General features: G+C 40.5%; 1 protein-coding gene across 6 annotated transcripts in view; it reads right to left on the reverse strand.

The window, feature by feature from the left end:
- Positions 1-3,607: 3,607 nt before the first annotated feature.
- Positions 3,608-21,828, reverse strand: part of LOC109871166 (kalirin) — a 283,783-nt gene continuing 265,562 nt past the window's right edge. For 5 of the 6 annotated variants that reach the window (XM_031805729.1, XM_031805727.1, XM_031805730.1 and 2 more), the window contains one exon: positions 18,145-19,876. In XM_031805729.1, coding sequence (XP_031661589.1) covers positions 19,772-19,876 — 105 coding nt within the window. In that variant the 3' untranslated portion in view covers positions 18,145-19,771. Of the gene's footprint in view, positions 7,012-7,264; positions 7,404-7,917; positions 8,119-8,218; positions 8,298-8,563; positions 8,729-8,955; positions 9,088-9,205; positions 9,328-17,662; positions 17,826-18,089; positions 18,118-18,144; positions 19,877-21,828 lie in introns of those variants that run through there. The other variant, XM_031805738.1, reaches the window with a different exon arrangement.

Genomic DNA, 21,828 nt, shown 5'->3' on the forward strand with positions numbered 1-21,828 from the left:
CGGAATTTTCAAAATAAAGGTCCACAATTTAATATTATAAACGTGTCATTAACATGTATTTATTTAGTCATGATATATGCTTTTTTTTCTGTCTAAACACGAACAATTATTAATATTTGTTCATATTTAAGTGACATGTCCATTACATTTCGGCCAAATAAATACCCCCAATGCAATACACTGTATATGAAATACATACTGGCTTATAGAAAGAAAACTATTCTAGGTGCTGAAGTAAAAGTGGGGTTGGGACTACTCACTAGGGTCTATAGAATCTATATATTGTTTTTATTTCATGGGGGACAGAGGTCTACATGCCCAGTAACACTTTCTACTCCAACCCACTCCATTGGTCCCAATACAATACACTATGTGCCTATAAATTACATATTGGCTTATAGAGAGAAAACTATTCTAGGTGCGGAAGTAGAAGAAGGGTTGGAATTTTCTCAGTAGGGTCTGTAGAATCTAGATATGGTGTTATTTCATGGGGGACTATGGTCTAAAAACCCAAATATCCACCCACTCCCTGTTCACTGCAATGCAATAAACTGTAAGCCTATAGGTGATTACTTACTTCCAAGACACAATGTAAACAATGATGGTCAGGCATACCTGTTAAAGACCTGGATTAACCTAATGATGATGAGCCAATTGCACATTTTACACATTTAATCAGCCCAAGGCCAGTGTGCACATATGCCAAAAAATTGATCTTGGCCTGAAACGACTTAAAATGGAGCCACTGGACACTACCTACAAATACTGCACTGTACAGGAAAAACGATAGATTGTGTATCCATAAAACCAGGGTCCAGACTACTCACTAGAGGCCCTAGAATACAAAACAGCAATTCAAGCCTAGGATGAGGTACACCAAGGCCAGACCTGCAAGGCTTGGTAACCACATCTACTATGAGGCTACGCGGTCAGTAAACTCATGTTGAGTCTAAATCAACATGTAAAGTGTTTCATGTTTCCATGTTTCATGAGCTGAAATAAAGGATCCCAGAATTTTTCCATATTAACAAAAAGCTCATTTCTCTCAAATTTTATACACATATTTGTTTACATCCCTGTTAGTGAGCATTTCTCCTTTGCCAAGATAAACCATCCACCCGACAGGTTTGGCATATCAAGAAGCTGATTAAACAGCATGATCATTACACAGGTGCACATTGTGCTGGGGACAATAGAAGGTCTAAAATGTGCAGTTTTGTCACACAACACAATGCCACAGATGGGTTTTCCAATCCTGTGGCGGTCCTCATGAGAGCCAGTTTCATCATAGCACTTGATGGTTTTTGCGACTGCACTTGAAGAAACTTTCAAAGTTCTTGAAATTTTCCAGGTTGACTGACCTTCATGTCTTAAAGTAATGATGATGGACTGTCATTTCTCTCTGCTTATTTGAGCTGATCTTGCCATAATATGGCCTTGGTCTTTTACCAAAAAGGGCAATCTTCTTTATACCACCCCTACCATGTCACAACACAACTGACTGGCTCAAACTCATTAAGAAGGAAAAAAAATTCCACAAGTTAACTTAACAAGGCACACCTGTTAATTGAAATGCATTCCAGGTGACTAGCTCATGAAGCTGGTTGAGAGAATGCCAAGCGTTTCCAAAGCTGTCATCAAGGAAAGGGTGGCTATTTGAAGAATCTCAAACATTTGTTTAACACTTTTTTTGGGTTACTAAATGATTCCATATGTGTTATTTCATAGTTTTGATGTCTTCACTATTATTCTACAATGTAGAAAATAGTAAAAAATAAAGAAAAACCCTTGAATGAGTAGGTGTTCTAAAACGTTTGACAGGTAGTGTACATCACATTGGGGTTTAGATCAGGGCACAGTACCATTACTGCAACAACATTCGTTTTTAAATAATATTGTCAATGCTTTACATTGGAAAATCAATTGTACTGCCTTGTTTGTGGACTATTGTGGCCAGGTTAAATCTCAATTCCTTGAAGTGCATAAAGGGGTACCCCAGGGTTTGATTCTGGAGCCATTATTATTCACGCTGTATATAAATAACATTGGAAATACTGTGAAAAATGTGAAATCTTTATGCCGATGATACAGTATGGTATTCTGTTGCACCATCTGTAAACATAGCCTTTTCACATTAGCATTCGGGATTTCCAAGCACTTACAGTCACTCTTGGATCTTAAGTTGGTACCTAATGCAAACAAAACAAAATGCATGCTATTTTCTAGGTTTTCCAGACTTAAGTAACCTTGAAGTTACTAGCCTGAACACAAATTGTTTTGTTGAGTTCCCTCCCTCTTTATACATATCTTGGTGTCTGGCTAGATGGTCAATTGGAGATCAAAATTGGATTATTCTACAGAAATAGAGCATGTGTAGTCTGTTGATAATAGAAAGTTGTCCATGCCACTTTTATGTCTGTTTTAGATGCAGCTTCCACACTTAAACCTCTAGATGCTGTTTTCCATAGTGCCCGTAGATTCATTACTGCCGATTTTAAATCTTATAACTCACCCTTGCGTATTGTATCAAAAGGAGGGTTGGGCCTCTCTATTTGTAAGAAAGAAACACTTGTCAAGGTTAAAACAATTGAATACCGTAGAAGAGCACAAGATTGGATAGTGCTAGAGATTCCAAGGGTGGCTTCTGATTTAGGGAATAGCTGCTTTGGTTTTTATGCTCCACAGATGTGGAATGTGTTGCAGGGGAGGCTCAGGCTTGAATGCCTGTTGTCCTTTATGATGTGTGTGTTGTGTATTGTGCAGGGCTCATTTGGAAAAATGGACTTGGTCTCAATATGACACCCTGTAAAATAAAGGTCAGTAAGTCTCTATCTTTCCACATTGGATTGTGCAACATTTGCCCATTATTATACTTTACAAAAATATAAACCCAACATGTAACAATTTCAACAATTTTACTGAGTTACAGTTCATGTAAGGAAATCAGTCCATTGAAATATTCATTAGGCCCTAATCTATGGATTTCACATGACTGGGCAGGGGCACAGCCATGGGTGGGCCTGGGAGGGCATAGGACCACCCACTGGGGAGCCAGGCCCAGTCAATCAGAAGGAGTTCTTCCCCACAAAATAGATTTTTAACAGACACAAATACTCCTCAGTTTCATCAGCTGTCCGGGTGGTTGGTCTCAGACGATTCCGCAGGTGAAGAAGATGGATGTGGAGGTCCTGGGCTGGCGTGGTTACATGTGGTCTGCGGTTGTGAGAATGTTTGGACGTACTGCCAAATTCTCAAAAACAATGTTGGAGGCAGCATATGGTAGAGAAACTAACATTCAATTATCTAGCAACAGCTCTGGTGGACATTCCTGCTGTCAGCATTCCAATTGTACGCTCCCTCAAAAGTTTAGAAATCTGTGGCATTGTGTTGTGTGACAAAACTGCACATTTTAGTGGCCTTTTATTGTCCCCAGTACAAGGTGCACTTGTGTAATGATCATGCTGTTTAATTAGCTTTTTAATATGCCACACCTGTCACGTGGATGGATTATCTTGGCAACGGAGAAATGCTCATTAACAAGGACGTAAACAAATGTGTGCACAACATTTTAGAGAAATAAGCTTTTTGTGCGCATGGAACATTTCTGGGATCTTTTATTTCAGTTCATGAAACATGGGACCAACACTTTACATGTTTCGTTTTTGTTCAGTGATTTTCAAAATTCTTCAAGCTTGGTCAAATTGGTTGAATGATCATTGCTGTTTTAATGTCATCATTGGCCTCATGGTCAAATCCCTGAGTGGTTTCCTTCCTCTCCGCAACTGAGTTAGGAATGTCTGTGCCTTTGTAGTGACTGGGTGTATTGATACACCATCCAACGTGTAATTATTAACTTCACCGTGATATTCAATGTCTGTTTTGTTTTTAATTTGTACCCATATACCAATAGGTGCCCTTTGTGAGGCATTAGAAAACCTCCCTGCTCTTTGTGATTGAAATGCACTGTTCGACTGAGTGACCTTACAGACAATTGTATGTGGGGTACAGAGACAAGGTAGTCATTCAAAAACCATGTTAAACACTTAGTGCACACAGAGCCCATGCAACTTATGTGACTTGTTAAATTATTTAGGCTTGCTATTACAAAGGGGTTGAATTCTTATTGACTCAAGACATTTCTGCTTTAATGTTTTTCAATAAATTTCTAACATAATAATTCCACTTTGACGTGGAGGCTAGTGACACAAAATCTCAATTTAATCCATTTTAAATTCAGGCTGTAACAACAACATGTAGGAAAAGTCAAGGGGTATGAATACTTTCAAAAGGCACTGTAATCTTAAGCATTTTACCACTTAGTTTTAGGTAGCAATAGTATCACATCTTGCTAATGTGAAGCAGAACTGATTCACCAATTTGCTCAGTAGTAGGTTTGAAGCACTGTAAAATGGAGCATACTACCAGCTTTGTATTTGGTTAGGCATGTACACATGGTTATAGTTTTATGGTTGTTTATGAGTTGCCATTCAATTGCCTTGCCTGTAGGTATGAGACAAATGTCATCAGCATAACATTTAAATATTTGATGACGAAGATTGATTTTTGTGAGAGAGTCTACATACTGTACTGTACAACCTACCTATAGGAATGCTTAATGTGCTTCACAAATGGCAACCTATTCCTATATAGTGCACTGCTTGACCAGTGCTATAGGCCCTGGTCAAAACTAGTTCACTTTGTAGGGAATAGGGTTCCATTTGGGAAGCACACATGACGAATGAATGATGGGTCTCTGCGTCCGCTGTTACAAAATGTTAGAAGCATCCTTTCATAATTTGAATAAATAGATAACGATTTAAAATCAATCAAGTTATACCAGTTCTCATATTTAAATAAACAATACATCCAGAAATTAAGTAATTAAGGTCTGGGTTTTCAAATCCTACACTATTGGGGCAATACTACATTAAGTGTTCAGTCAGTGTTCTAGACCCTGAGTGCTAATTGCACAAGTAAACAATCATATTGAGTAAATGGGTGACCAGTACACCAGTCACAGGTGGGATCTGAACCCCAGTCTCTGAGTTTGGGAAACCAACACCTCAAAGGTCCAATGCAGCTGTTCTTAAAAAATCTCAATATCAAATCAATTCTGGGTAAAAATTAAGTGCCTTACTGTGATTGTTTTCAATTAAAATGATCAAAAAGAAACCCAAAATAGCTTCCTTGCAAAGAACAATTTCTCAAATAAGAACTTTGCTAGGACTGTCTGGGAGTGGTCTGAGTGGGGAGGGGAAAACTATAAACTAGCTGTTATTGGCTGAGAGGTTTGGAACTCTCTTATTGGTCTAATAAAGAGATTCTCACCAGGTGGGACAAAATTCCATCCCAACAAAACAGGCTGAAATTTCAGGTGGTCTTTTCAAACAGCTCTAACACTAAAAGGCCATTATCATTATTTTCACAGTATTATTCCAACCTCATAGTGTGGAAATATAGAACGCAGGAAAGTCACGTTTTTGACTGCACTGGCCGTTTTAACCATTAGACACAAATTCCTCTTGGGCCGAGGGTGACACTGATTTTGAAGTCGCAGGGCAGTCTGACTCACCTCAACTACATGAGCGATGAGAGCTAATGTGAAGACTTGTTGTAAACGATTTGGGTCTAAGAAAGAGAAATATGCAACTCGTTGTTTGGTCACTGCCCTATTCGGATTGAAATTTGCAGCCTGTCCTTCCAGCTTTGACCATTCAAATCACAACTAAACCTGAGACCTATGAATGGGGAACCAACTAAATGCATTCAAAGTGAGCTTGGAGGTGACAGACGTGTACTGACAAACAAGAATGATGTACAAAAGTGATGTGAGAAGTTAATCGTGTTGGATTTTTTCATTCATATCTCAAACCGCACCGCTGGAAAAATAACCATCGTACTATATCTTCACACTAAGGGATCAACGCTGAATATTTCTTCACAGACAATAGCACTTCTACAAAGGCTGACCACATTCTACAATAAATTACATTCAACAGTTCTATTATCATTCATAGATCTTTCTCTGATAGTTAGTTAATCATTTCCAAGGATAATATATTACAATTTTGGCATTTCCAATACATGGACACCATAAGAGTGGTAGGGCTTCATACTACAGCTCTGAAACATCTCGATCAATCAAATGCCAATGTCTTGTCTTCTGGCATCTTGAACACAGTAATGATATTCACACAACATGTTTGTTGACAAGCTACAGGTATTATCTAGTATCCAGAGATGGAAAACCATGTTTCAATGACGGAGTCCTGGGGTGTAATCATGAGTCCAAACAGTAGCAACGAAAACAAGTTTCTATTGGACAAATTCAGGTAGGTCCCTCCCCGTTTGGTTCAGTTTACTTAGGTTTGGTTCTGTTAAATGCCTAGTGAATACACCTCCAGAGTACTACTAACAGAGTGTTTTTCGTTTCACCTTTGTGTTAATTGGCTGTTCACGGGGTAATTATAGGGTGTGTCCCATGCTGCTGGTCAACAGTCCCTTGATGTTGGTGACAGGGCGCACGTCGTGTAGTTGTCTCCGTCTGTCAATGAAGGATGCCAGACGACCCGTGTCCAGTGGGGTCTTGGAGTAGTCTCCACTGTGGGCACTCACCCAGGGGTGCTGAAGACAGACGGTGGCAATGGGCCTCTTCCGGGGGTCCTGCAGCAGGGTAGAGCTGATGAAGTCCCTGGCCGCCTGGCTCACTCCCTGGAAGTAGTCCTCTGGGAAGCAGAAGTCCAGCTTGCAGATATTGACGCACGTCTCCTCCAGGCTCTCGTCCAGGAAGGGTGAGACACCGCTCAGCATGACGTAGGCCAGGACCCCGGCGCTCCAAACGTCAGTGCTCAGGGACACCGCTGTGCCCTGGATCAGCTCAGGAGCCGCAAACTCTGGGTTGCCCAGGAGAAGATGGACATAACGGTGGCGAGACACCTGGACTGCATCTCCAAAATCTATGAGCTTGATAGAAGGAACAGGCACGTGGAGATCCACCAGGAGGTTCTCAGGCTAGAGACACGATATGAATGCGTTTGTTAATGGGTTTGACCAAGATCAGGTTAAAAGGGACATTTCACTGAAAGTTTATCAGGTGCTTTTAGACCACAAAAGTAAACTAATTTCCATTCATTTGGGGCGTCGTGGGACATGGTTTCATCTTGACAGGCTACTTTAGAGGTCTGAAAACATCTGTCAAACTAAAGTGTAATGTCACTTTAATATATGTTCTTAGCATTGGTACTGATGTGTGCTTTGTGTTCACCTTAAGGTCTAGATGGGCCACTCTGCAGGTGTGGAGGTGCTGCAAGGCCTCTAAGGTGTCCTTCACAAAGAAGGCCACCTTCTCCTCCATCAGCTCATCATGGGCCACCAGGTAGTCCAACAGCCTCCCGCCCTCCAGCCTGGGAGCAACACGAGACAAAAATATATACAGACCACACTATGACACTATTGTGCGTCCCAAATGGCACCCTATTCCCTACACAGTGCACTGATTTTGACCAATGTAGGGAATAGGGTGCCATTTGGGATGCAAACAATGACTATGTTCATTTACACTAACAAAGCCAAGTGTAAACTATAATCCCTAGCCTGGGTCCTATACTGGGTTCTCTTCTATGAATTTCATTCCATGAGCTTCACATGTTAGTGTTGGCAGTTGGCAACACAGCGAGGAGTTGGCTAACAGCAAAAAGAGACTGAAACACCAGGCTGTACAATAATCTATCCCTCTTTCTCAATTAATCTTTTCTCGATTCCTCTCTCCTTGCCGCCTCCTCAATCGTATTGGAGGATAAGGTCCAAAGTCCCTGCACCCGGACCTTCTTCTCCAATGCATTTTGAGAAGGAGGTGAGCAGAGATGACGCAAGGAATCAAGGGAAATATGACTTGAGAAACAGCAGAAATGTCCTTACAGCTCGAAGACCAACATGAGGGAGGTGGGGGACTCATAGGTGTCAGTCAGAGCCACCAGCTGAGGATGCTGGACGTGGCTCAAGATGTCTGCCTCGTGGTCCACCTGCTCCTTCTTTTGCATCTTCTTAGTGATGTACTTCACAGCCACCTCCTTCCTACTGGCCTTGTTCAGACACTTTCTCACTACGGAGAATCGACCCCTGGAGAAGGGAGATGAGTAGGAGGGTAGTTGTAACAGGTAAAACATTTAATTGTTGTAAACTGCTGCTTTGTGTGTGGGGGGGGGGGGGTGTACTTTACCGTCCAATCTCGCAAATTTCCGTGAAACTCGATTCAAAGTTGTCTTTCCACTGAATGCCCATTCCATCGTATGTGGAAACTTAGAATAGAGAGAAAACAAATGGAATATTTTATTAGTCAATATTTACATTGTCGCTACATTCGTACAGTAACATTTCTTTCTACAAGCAGTGCACTGTATAGGGAATGGGGTGCCATTTAGTATGGATTCTAGGAGCAGGCACCTGGGCCCTGGTCAAAAGTAGGGCACTATATAGGGAATAGGGTGCCATTTAGGACGTATACATAGTCTAGGTATAGCTTAACTCCCTCCCTGCTTGTAATGTGAAGGAGGGTTTGACTCACTCCCGCTGGGCAGGGTCACCATGTTGGAGGGCTCGCTGGGTGGACTGACCCCCCAGGGGTTACTGGCACTGACCCGGAATTGGTAGTGCCCCCCAGGGATGAGATCTTCAATCTTAACACACACATCTACCGTAGAGACCACTGACTGCTGCCACAGTAGGGAGTCTGCAGGGAAGAGAATGAAGAGGTCAACAAGTTCTAGCTCAAAGATCTCAGGTGACTGTCAGTAGCTTGTGAATTGTAGGTGAAGTTGGGCCTAGATGGTGATCTTGGGTCAGTTTTGCATTTCCCCTACTAATGGTTAGGGTTAGCATTGGGGAGGTGAGGCTGATCCTAAATCTGTATCTTGGTGCAACTTCACCCCAGAGCCAGAAGAGATGGGTCTACTGTACCTTCCTGCCTGTACTCTACTGTGTAGCTGGACACGGCACAGCTAGCTGAGCTGGCAGGGGGGAGCCAGTGGACAGTCACCGCATTGCTACAGGCCTCCTGGGCCACGGGCCTGGCAGGTGCTGTTGGGATACCTGAGAACAGACATCAGCCCAACATCAGTAGTCTCCATGGTCATAGAGAACCTCACCTCCTACCTCATTCCTCATTATATCCATCAATCCTAATCCCCCTCTCTTCCTTTCCTCTTACCTTGGACTTTGATAGAGGCAGAGGAGGAGGCAGTGCCATGGTCGTTGACAGCCATACAGGTGTAGATGCCAGTGTCCTGGGGCATTAGGTTACAGATCTTCAGCAGAATGTCACCCGTATCCCTGGAGACAGACAGAGAAGAAGAGGCCAGGTTGGATTGGTTGCTGAAAATGGAGCTTGACCTATGTTACATTTGAGTTCAATCCCAAATGGCACTCTATTCCTTACATAGTGCACTACTAAAATAGACCGTAACCCTATAAGTCCTGGTCAAAAGTAGTGCACAACATAGGGAATTGGGTGCCATTTGGGACAGAACGTTGATGTATGCTTTAGCTGATTGCTTCTTTTACTGAGCTCCATCTAATGTTCATGCTAGTCCTCCAACAACAGGTTTAGTCTACTCAATGGATGGACAATGGGATTAGGCTACAGGCATTACCTTTAAGCAATTCTCAGACAATAGATTGGAACTTTTCCCTATATAGTGGGGTACCACTGGAATGGAACTATCAAACATATGGTTTCCACGAACTGGACACGTTCCACTTAATTTATTTGAGCCATTACGGTGAGCCATCCTCCCTCCATTAGGCGCTAAATACCTGCATTCATCTAGACCAGGGTTTCCAAACTTGTTTCCCCAGGGCCCCCTATATCACATTTGAAAAATGACAAACTGGAGGTCCTAGTAAAATGTTGTTGTTTTGAAGCTAATTTCCTGCAATTGTACATAGTCTAGCAAGACTCATGGCATCTTTTAGGTAGGCTATTTAATGATAATAATAATAATGGATAAGGAAAATAAAGTTTAGATCTGATTTCCCCAAATGTTATTCCACTACCAAATATGTTATATGATCATTTATATGAAACCTCAATTTAATTATACATATTCTCTTTTACAGAAAGTGAATAGATCAATTGATAGTAACAGTCACACATTGTATAAGATCCCTTTCCAAGCAAAGTCCGATTTCTTTGACTCCTCGACTTTAGAAGGTTGTAGCTCAGCTCCTGAATGTCATAGAGACAAACCATTCTCGTGCATCAGAGTTGAATCTTCCTCGGGCATTTTACTACTTGTTTCTAGCCTAAAGCATTGTCGATTTCTGTTTAGTTTTAGATCGATATCAACAATTGCGAATTGTAAAAAAATTCATGACAAAATAAGGAGAGCTACCCTCCTGTAGGTTTTCACTCTGAATAACCTGATTCAGTTTATCAAACAGCTAATTATTAGAATTAGGTGCCATAGATTAGGGTTGGAGTGAAAACCTACAGGACAACCTGCATTGTCATCTTCTGTACGTAAATCCGAGACACTGCTTTTAGTATGATATGTTATATTTGTACGGTATACAGTACCTTCAGAAAGTATATAACCTTTTTCCACATTTTGTTGTGTTACAGCCTGAATTTAAAATGGATTAAACTGTTTTCTCTCAACCATCTACACACAATACTTCATAACAACAATGTGAAAACATGTTTTTAGAAATGTTTGCTAATTTACTTGAAAATTAAAAACAGAAATATAGCATTTACATAAGTATTAACACCCCTGAATCAATACTTTGTAGAAGCAACTTTCTGGGTAAGTCTCAAAGCTTTTCACACCTGGATTGTGGAACATTTTCCCATTATTATTATTTTTTAATTCTTCAAGCTCTGTCATATTGGTTGTTGATCATTGCTAGGCAACCATTTTCATCTAGATTTAAGTCAAAACTTTAACTCGGCCACTCAGGAACATTCACTGTCCTTGGTAAGCAACTCCAGTGTAGATTTGGCCTTTTTTAGGTTGTTGCCCTGCTGAAAGGTGAATTCATCTCCCAGTGCCTGGTGGAAAGGAGACTGCACCAGATTTTCCTCTAGGATTTTGCCAGTGCTTAGCTCCATTCAATTTATTTTTGTATCCTGAAAAACACCCTAGTCCTTAACGATTACAAGCATACCCATAATATGATGCAGCCAACACTATGCTTGAATATATGTAGAATGGTACTCAGTGATTTGTTGTATTAGATTTGCCCCGAACATAACATTGTATTCATTGTATTCAGGACAAAAAGTGAATTGCTTTGTCAAATGTTTTGCAGTATTACTTTAGTGCCTTGTGTGAGAGCAAAATTGCAAGATTATGTTATAATGCTGTTATTGCATCAAATGGTTGTTTTACTCAACAGAGTAAGGGGTTGTTAGAATGCTCATCTGTGTGTGACCTCAATCCTATAGAAAATGTGTGGGCAGAACTGAAAAAGTGTGTGCGAGCAAGGAGGCCTACAAACCTGACTCAGTTACACCAGCTCTGTCAGGAGGAATGGGCCAAAATTCACGCAACTTATTGTGGGAAGCTTGTGGAAGGCTACCCGAAACATTTGACCCAAGTTAAACAATTTAAAGGCAATGCTACCAAATACTAATTGAGTGTATGTAAATGTCTGACCCACTGGGAATGTGATGAAATAAATCAATCATTCTCTCTACTATTATTCTGACATTTCACATTCTTAAAATAAAGTGGTGATCCTAACTGACCTAAAACGTATTTTTTCCTAGGATTAAATGTCAGGAATTGTGAAAAACTGAGTTTAAATGTATTTGGCTAAGGTGCATGTAAACTTCCGACTTCAACTGTATGTTGTTGGACATTGGTCGAGTAATGACACCAGGATCATTTTACCTTGTTATGGAAAAAAAGAGACCAGTCATACAGTGCCTTGCGAAAGTATTCGGCCCCCTTGAACTTTGCGATCTTTTGCCACATTTCAGGCTTCAAACATAAAGATATAAAACTGTATTTTTTTTTGTGAAGAATCAAAAACAAGTGGGACACAATCATGAAGTGGAACGACATTTATTGGATATTTCAAACTTTTTTAACAAATCAAAAACTGAAAAATTGGGCGTGCAAAATTATTCAGCCCCTTTACTTTCACAGTGCAGCAAACTCTCTCCAGAAGTTCAGTGAGGATCTCTGAATGATCCCATGTTGACCTAAATGACTAATGATGATAAATACAATCCACCTGTGTGTAATCAAGTCTCCGTATAAATGCACCTGCACTGTGATAGTCTCAGAGGTCCGTTAAAAGCGCAGAGAGCATCATGAAGAACAAGGAACACACCAGGCAGGTCCGAGATACTGTTGTGAAGAAGTTTAAAGCCGGATTTGGATACAAAAAGATTTCCCAAGCTTTAAACATCCAAGGGGGGCAGTGCGCGCGATAATATTGAAATGGAAGGAGTATCAGACCACTGCAAATCTACCAAGACCTGGCCGTCCCTCTAAACTTTCAGCTCATACAAGGAGAAGACTGATCAGAGATGCAGCCAAGAGGCCCATGATCACTCTGGATGAACTGCAGAGATCTACAGCTGAGGTGGGAGACTCTGTCCATAGGACAATAATCAGTCATATATTGCACAAATCTGGCCTTTATGGAAGAGTGGCAAGAAGAAAGCCATTTCTTAAAGATATCCATAAAAAGTGTAGTTTAAATTTTGCCACAAGCCACCTGGGAGACACACCAAACATGTGGAAGAAGGTGCTCTGGTCAGATGAAACCAAAATTGAACTTTTTGGCAACAATGAAAAACGCTATGTTTGGCGTAAAAGCAACACAGCTCATCACCCTGAACACACTATCCCCACTGTCAAACATGGTGGTGGCAGCATCATGGTTTGGGCCTGCTTTTCTTCAGCAGGGACAGGGAAGATGGTTAAAATTGATGGGAAGATGTTTGGAGCCAAATACAGGACCATTCTGGAAGAAAACCTGATGGAGTCTGCAAAAGACCTGAGACTGGGACGGAGATTTGTCTTCCAACAAGACAATGATCCAAAACATAAAGCAAAATCTACAATGGAATGGTTCAAAAATTAACATATCCAGGTGTTAGAATGGCCAAGTCAAAGTCCAGACCTGAATCCAATCGAGAATCTGTGGAAAGAACTGAAAACTGCTGTTCACAAATGCTCTCCATCCAACCTCACTGAGCTCGAGCTGTTTTGCAAGGAGGAATGGGAAAAAATGTCAGTCTCTCGATGTGCAAAACTGATAGAGACATACCCCAAGCGACTTACAGCTGTAATCACAGCAAAAGGTGGCGCTACAAAGTATTAACTTAAGGGGGCTGAATAATTTTGCACGCCCAATTTTTCAGTTTTTGATTTGTTAAAAAAGTTAGAAATATCCAATAAATGTTGTTCCACTTCATGATTGTGTCCCACTTGTTGTTGATTCTTCACAAAAAAATACAGTTTTATATCTTTATGTTTGAGCCTGAAATGTGGCAAAAGGTCGCAAAGTTCAAGGGGGCCGAATACTTTCGCAAGGCACTGTATAATATAATATGGGAGTGAATCGTTTGACTCGGTGGTGAGATACATGTTGGAGCCATCAACTGCTTTTCTCTCAGAAGTGTGACAGGTGTCCACGTGGAGGGAGCATGGGGAGAAATCTGTTCCAAACTTCTCTTATGTTGCTGGTATACTGGTTGACAAATGGACAAGACATAATGGGTGGTAAAGGTGGTGGCGGCTCAGGTGAGACATTGAAATTGGGACATTATCATGGGTCATCCACTTTGAACTGTAAAGCTATCGGAGGAAGGCAATGAAGAAGATGCCAGAAGAATCAGTGCCTGGAGGGGTCAGGTTGATTGTAGAGGTCTACACACTACATAAAATGTATAGTAAATTTAGATTAAGAATGCATTAGGACACTGATCTGTAATTATAATCATGATAAGTTAAAACTAGAATTATAGCATAATTATACTGTATGTTAATGTAAATGTACATTCTGCCAGTGTTGATGTGCGTTAAATTGAGGGTTTTTGACTGAGTGACGGGACTCATTTAAATCACTGAGCAATGTCATTGTAAATTTGGGTTGGATAATTAAATGGGTTTTGATTATGATTTGGAAAATGAGTTATTTTTTAAAACTGAAGGACTGATGTGTTTAGTATGTTATTAACTATACGAGTGAAGCAATTCATGTATTATGGATTGATTGTTTTGATTGCTGTTATGAACTAAAGATGTTGACACTATTCTCAGCATGCCCTGGTGAATGGAGAGGGTGAACTCTGATGCGGAGAGTGAAACTGATCCTAATCTATTTGTTCTATAGGCATTGCCTTATAAATAGTGGAATCATGATGCTCGTCTTGGGTCATGTTCATTAGGCAACAACGGAATACATTTTACTTAAACAAGAGCCACTACCTGGATTTGTCCAACAAGATATGCTAATTTTAGTTTCTGGGATGGAAATAGTCATTTCCACCATGCTGATCCATTGGAGTGTGATAGATAACTAAAGCTTATTTTTTAAACTCCATTGTTGCATGCACTTAATTATGCATTAAATATGAGCTTTTCACTGTCTATGAAGATACATACTAACGTTAAAAAATTTGGGGTCGCTTAGAAATGTCCTTGTTATTGAAAGAAAAGCACTTTTTTGTCCATTAAAATAACATAAAATTGATCAGAAATACAGTGTAGACATTGTTCATGTTGTAAATTACCATTGTAGCTGGAAATGACTGATTTTTAATGGAATATCTACATAGAGGCCCATTATCAGCAACCATCACTCCTTTGTTCCAATGGCATGTTGTCTTAGCTAATCCAAGTTTATAATTTTAAAAGACTAATTGATCATTAGAGAACCCTTTTGCAATTATGTTAGCACAGCTGAAAACTGGTGTCCTGATTTAAAGAAGCAATAAAACTGGCCTTCTTTAGACTAGTTGAGTATCTGGAGCATCAGCATTTGTGGATTCGATTACAGGCTCAAAATGGCCAGAAACAAAGACCTTTCTTCTGAAACAGTCTATTCTTGTTCTGAGAAATGCAGGCTATTCCATGTGAGAAATTGCCAAGAAACTTAAGATCTCGTACAACGCTGTGTACTACTCACTTCACAGAATAGCGCAAACTGGTTCTAACCAAAATAGAAAGAGGAGTGCGAGGCCCCGGCGCACAACTGAGCAAGAGGACAAGTACATTAGTGTCTAGTTTGAGAAGCAGACGCCTCACAAGTCCTCAACTGGCAGCTTCATTAAATAGTACCTGCAAAACGCCAGTCTCAACGTCAACAGTGAAGAGGCGACTCCGGGATGCTGGCCTTCTAGGCAGAGTTTCTCTATCCAGTGTCTGTGTTCCATGTTAATCATTTATTTTTATTGGTTAGTCCTAGATATGGATTTTTTTTGCAACTTTGACTAGAAGGCCAGCATCCCAGAGTCGCCTCATCACTGTCGACGTTGAGACAGTGATTATATATATTAAATGAAATGTTTTATTGTTTTGAAGAAATGTAAAAGTCTCCTTTTGATTACAATAATTCCACCACACTTGTTGCAAACAAATCCAATCTAATTTTATCGGTCACATACACATATTTGGCAGATGTTATTGCGGGTGTAGCGAAATGCTGGTAGATATTGAAGACTTGCGCAAAGAACCTCACTAAAGATGGCAGTGATGGGATTGAACCCAAGCCTCCGTAAAGACTGGGGGCCTTAACATGGAGCCTTAGAACGCCTGGCCATGCTACCCAGCTCTAAAAGGTTGCATGTTTTGGAATATTTTTTATTCTGTACAGGCTTCCTTCTTTTCACTCTGTCAATTAGGTAAGTATTGTGGAGTACAGTGCATTCGGAAAGCATTCCGCCCCTTGACATTATCCACATTTTGTTACCTTACGGCCTTATTTTAAAATTGATTCAATTGTTGTTTTTGGGTCACCTTCCTGACCAAGGCTCTTCTCCCCGAATTGCTCAGTTTGGCCGAGCGGACAGCCCTAGGAAGAGTCTTGGTGGTTCTAAACTTTATCCATTTAAGAATGATGGAAGGCCACTGATCTTGTGGATCTTCAATGCTGCAGAAATGTTTTGGTACCCTTCCCCAGATTTGTGCCTCGACACAATTCTGTCTCAGCTCTACGGACAATTCCTTCGACCTCATTGCTTGGTTTTTGCTCTGACATACACTGTCAACTGTGGGACTTTATACAAACAGGTGTGTGCCTTTCCAAATCATGTTCAATCCATTGAACATACCACAGGTGCACTCCAATCAAGCTGTAGAAACATCAAGGATGATCAATAGAAACAGGATGCAACTGATCTCAATTTCGAGTCTTATAACAAAAGATCTGAATACTTATGTAAAGTTTTTTTGGGGCTTTGTCATTATGTGGTATTGTGTGTAGATTGATGAGCATTTTAGATTAATCCATTTTAATGTAACAAAATGTGGAAAAAGTCATGGTTTCTGGATACTTTCCGAATGCACTGTAACTACAATGTTGTTGATCCATCCTCAGTTTTCAGCCATTCAACACTGTAACTGTTTTAAAGTCACCACTGGCCTCATGGTGAAATCCCTGAGAGGTTTCCTTCCTCTCTGGCAACTAAGTTAGGAACGATGCCTGTATCTTTGTAGTAACTGGGAGTATTGATACACCATCCATTTTTTACCCATCTACCAATAGGTGCCCTTCTTTGCAAGGCATTGGAATACCTCTCTGGTCTTTGTGGTCGAATCTGTGTTTAAAATTCACTGCTCGACTGAGGGACCTTACAGATAATTGTATGTGTGGAGTACAGAGATGAGGTAGTCATTCCAAAATCATGCAAAACACTATTATTGCACAGAGTGAGTCCATACAACTTATTATGTGACTTGTTAAGCACATTTGTACTCTTGAACTTATTTAGGCTTGCCATAACAAAAAAGGGTTGAATACTTATTGACTCAAGACATTGCAGCTTTTCATTTTTACTTAATTTGTAAAAAAGTTTCAAAAAATAACATAATTCCACGTTGACATTATGGGGTATTGTGTGTATGTCGGTGACCCAAAGAAATCTAAATTTAATCCATTTTAAATTCAGACTCTAGCACAACAAAATTTGGAAAAAGTCAAGGAGTGTGAATACTTTCTGAAGGCACTGTATATTCATTTGTGGAAGTCCATCATCCATTTTGTATTATATGTTGCGAATTGCAATTTGTTATGGCTAACATTAGCTAGGTGGCCAATGCTAACATTAGCTAGTCTAGGGGTTAAGGTTCAGTTGAAGTGTTATGGTAAGGAGTTAGGTTAAAGGGATGAGTTAGGGTTGGGCAAGGGTTAGCTAACATGAGAAGTAGTTGCAAAGTCGCTAGTTAGCTAAAATTGACGACGAGTTTCGAACGCTCAACATTTTGGTTGCTGCACATTCGTGTTATACCCTCGACCAACCACCTTTTTAGTTTTTTTGCATTAAGTAACCACACCAAACGTAACATACAGTATCATACTGATTTGAGTATCTTTACTATGTTACGTCTAGTCTATGAGACAAGACTGTACAGGAGGGTAGCGCTCCAGGAACAGGGTTGGAGATCAGATCTAGAACTTCTAACTAGAAACCTTATAGTCCATTTACCTAATGTTGATAGTGAACCGACAGTTGTTGACAACCGGGCTCTGATCGGGTCCTTTCAGAGTGATGTTGGGTTTGGGACGTCCACACACTTTACAGCACAAGACCACCGTCTCCCCAAATGCACATGTCACATCAGCTAGTGGTATCAGGAATTCTGGAGCCACTAAATACATTCACACACAGTGTCAGCTAACCACACCACATTCTAACAGCAAATATACGCTACATCCTAAATGACACACTAGATAGAGCACTACTTTTGACCAGGGCTCATGGAGCTCTGGTCAAAAGTAGTGCACTATTAGGGAATCGGCTACCATTTGAGACACAACCAGACTCAGGATCCATGACGTATCAGTAATTAAGTGATTGATTACACTCTTAAGCATTGAAATGCAGGGGCTTATGTTCCGATAGTTCATCTTACCTTCTTGTATAAAATTAGGGTTCATTATCTGCAAAGAAAAGGTACGGCTGTTAGGCAATATGAATGAACTAATGTTCTTGTTTGGAATACACACTGTTTTACAGTGAGTGAATACATACATACATACCTCAGAGAGTTCTGTGTTACAGTTGTGTACTACCATTTAAACATGATTTGCAATATAGGCTACTGTACAAGGGCATCGTACCCCACATTTATTTGTGACATTTAGGCATACTATGCCTTTAAAAATCTTCAAAAACCCATTTGAACAAAACGCATAATAGAAATATTGTTCTCAATAAAAAAACAGCATGGGATGCAAGCACCAGAGGATCCAAAAGAAGATGGGTCAGGAGTAGTAACATGCTTCAACAGGCTTTTTTCACATTCATGAACCTATTCCAAGGTAGGAACACTAGGTTGCAGTAATGCTCCATGGAAACCACACTGCTACACAAGAAGAGAACGTGTGGATGCTTGAGGTCAGACAAGTGGAACATGCAGCACCTACAAAAATATCACTAAAACTGCTTTAGGGATATAATGACATGAAATAGGAACAATTGTATTGAAAATCAAAAAGGATGGACATCTTTACAACAGACTAACACACCTGCTGATAGGTCAAGTGTGTTAAAAGCAAAGGAGGATGCTTTTCCAATACAATGACCACGAACTGGAACTGAGGAGTAACTTAGAGCATTTTCAATAGTAATATGTGCCATTTAGCTGACTATTTAGCAACTTACTGTTGGTTGTGCGTGTATCTATCTTTAATATTGGTTGCCTGTGAAGGAATTGAACCCGCCATGCTCTACCAACTGAGCCACACAGTACCAAGCGAGCTTTAGAGGGGAGCAGGCTGGTTTAGTTTATTAGGATCCCAATTAGTTGTTGCTCATGCAGCAGCTACTGTTCCTGGGGGTCCACAGGCTGTAGAGGAGTTACAATTATGCAGGTGAGCACAAGACGTTGAAAATACATATTTTCAACGTCTTTTCAACCAAAAAGATGCATTTGAAATGTTTTTTCTTTTGCTCATGTGTTTCAGGGGAGTAATCACTAGGAACCAAACAGAGCCAAACGGAACAAAACGGTGAGGGACCTACCTGACTTTGTCCAATATAAATGATTTTTTTCGTTGAAAAACATCTTCCGTTTGGAGTAAACGGTTTCTGTTGCAATACGTTTGACTAATGATTACACCTCAGGTGCTTATCTGATATATTAATAGTGTGCACCAATCAGTGACTAATGCATTTACAAACTCCACCCATGGCCTCACTGAGGCTGGATCCAGAAAATGCTATCAGATAAGGAGCAGGAACAAAAATTGGTTCCTGTTGGTTCCTGTTCAGGGTACATTTTCAAAATGGCCGCCAGTCCACCCATTGCATAACCATCGACTTGGAAGGGGATGTCTGTTCTAGTGATTATATTTCTATGGATGAAACCTCTGTAGCTAGTGCAACAATATGTGGAACCTGGTGTTTTGGGAGAATGCTCCTGACCACAGTGGAAACCCCTAAGATGCTCTGTGTAGTTTCCTCTTGCTAATAAGTAGACTTCCCTACGAGCAAAAGACGTTGAAAAGACGTTACAAATACATTTTTTGGGTTGAAAAATATGTTGAAAATACATTTTCAACTTCTTGTGCTCACTGGGTTAGCTACAGAAACTCAACTGGGCAGCATGCATGACGGCAGATCAGCGTGTACTACTACCTCCATGCTAGTTTTGGGGAGTTCATCATCACAATCTGACTCCTCTGAGCTGTTTGACTCCTGCGGTGTGGGATGAGAGAAAGCAAAATTAGAGAGGTTACAAAGGCCCTGGGTCCCCAAGCTAGAGGCATGGTCAGGGCCCGTATTCACAAAGTGTCTCAGAGTATGAGTGCCGATGTAGGATCTGTCCATACAATCTTATTCATTATGATCGAAAAGTCAAACTGATACTAGCTCAGTCAGCACTTCCACTCAGAGAAGCTTTCTGAATGTGGGCCAAGGATTCTTTGTAGGCTATTATACAACGAGTGGGTCTAATCCTGAATGCGGATTGGTTAAAACCGCATTACAGCTGGTGTCTATTCCACAAGTTACCACCGGACTAAATCTATGACTTAAAATGCCTATTTACTCTGTTCCATCAGACTGTGCAATCCACTGGTCCCATCAGCCCAGCCAAGCAATTTACAAACCTGATCTCCACTATAAAAAGCATCTAGAGATTATCTCACATTTCTTTTAGACTAACATTTCGTTTTCAACAGCGGAGATATGTATAAAACTTGCTGTCGGTTTCTCCGACATTTGCAACACTGTTTCAATATTCAAATTCGATCTCCAGCTGTCCCATTGTAATGAATGGGAGTCGGGACGAGACAGGCAGCGTTTCTCAGCCAATCGAAATCATGAATCGGCTGGCATTATTTTTATGGATATATATACAAAGAAATGTCACCTGAAAAAAGGTACAACAAAACGAAGTGCAGCTAGTTTGCAGTGTTTCCAGCTTCTATTTGAAGTAATTGTGTTCACTGTGTTGTTGGCTAGCTCCTTTGAACAACAGTGTCCTGACGAGAGAGCACATTTTCTATGCCAGGCGAAATCTCGCCTCATTAGCTCATTGTTTTGGGTGTATACAAATATTGGACAGCTGGAGATCAAAATTTGAATATTGAAACAATGTTGGAGAGACCGACAGCAAGGTTTACAAATAGCTACCTTGCTGTTATTCTAGCTGCTCTTTTTGATGTGACTGTAAATTAGCTGTTGTTGTCTTCCTTGCAAGCAGGGGATAAGAACGTTGCCAGCCAGTATGGCAATGGAACATTTAGAATGAACGACTGGGTCGCGTCCATACTGTACATACAGAAAAAAAAAGACTGAACAACTGGGTCGCGTCTCTAGCAAACAAACTGATAGAACAAACGAACGACCAGCCGGTTTGGGTAGCAACCCTAGATTTCTGTCAGGACTATGTCTTGTGCAAGGATGAAATAGTATGAATAATTTCTTCAAAGTAAACATTTTTATGAAAATATGTCAATCATTATTTAAATATGTTGGTAACCTGTTGTATAAAAGTGATAATGCCAGAGAACAGGATATATTGGCACCTGTGCCAATATATTCTCCAAACACAGGCTTCTAGGGGCATTATCACTTAACTGTGTATGGGATTTGGGTTTACTAGTAAATATAGTGCTAAAGACAGAGAATATGTCTTCTGCTGAATTTCAAATCCATCCCATACTCCCCAAGCATTCCTGTATATCTGAAAGGATTGGATACATACACCTACAGTGCAAGGTAACTCATAGTTTTATCTTGTATGGACTATGGGGATAAGGGCTAGAGGTCCAATCCAGCATGTAGTATGTGGGAAGGCTTGAATGTACGAAAAGAAAGAGTGAATCTGCAACGTAGAGTTGCTTGGGAACGACCGAGCCTATTGGAGGTAAATGTATGAATATGTACATATTGGATGAGCTGGAAAATGTAGCTACATTAAATCATAGAAATTATAGAGCTGACACCTGAAACAATGCAATCTAACAAGATAATTAACAACACACTAAAGCAGAACTGTGATTCTATGTGCAGGTCTCTTTTTCAGTTCACATTTGATGTTGGGAGTGTAGGGGTAGTGCCATACATTTTAAAACCACCCATGACGAGGACAAACTTGCAAGCAAACTTTGTGTGATTTTCTTTGAATGGTCATAATTGTCAAA

The sequence above is a fragment of the Oncorhynchus kisutch genome, linkage group LG26 (assembly GCF_002021735.2).
Source record: "Oncorhynchus kisutch isolate 150728-3 linkage group LG26, Okis_V2, whole genome shotgun sequence".
NCBI lineage: Eukaryota > Metazoa > Chordata > Actinopteri > Salmoniformes > Salmonidae > Oncorhynchus > Oncorhynchus kisutch.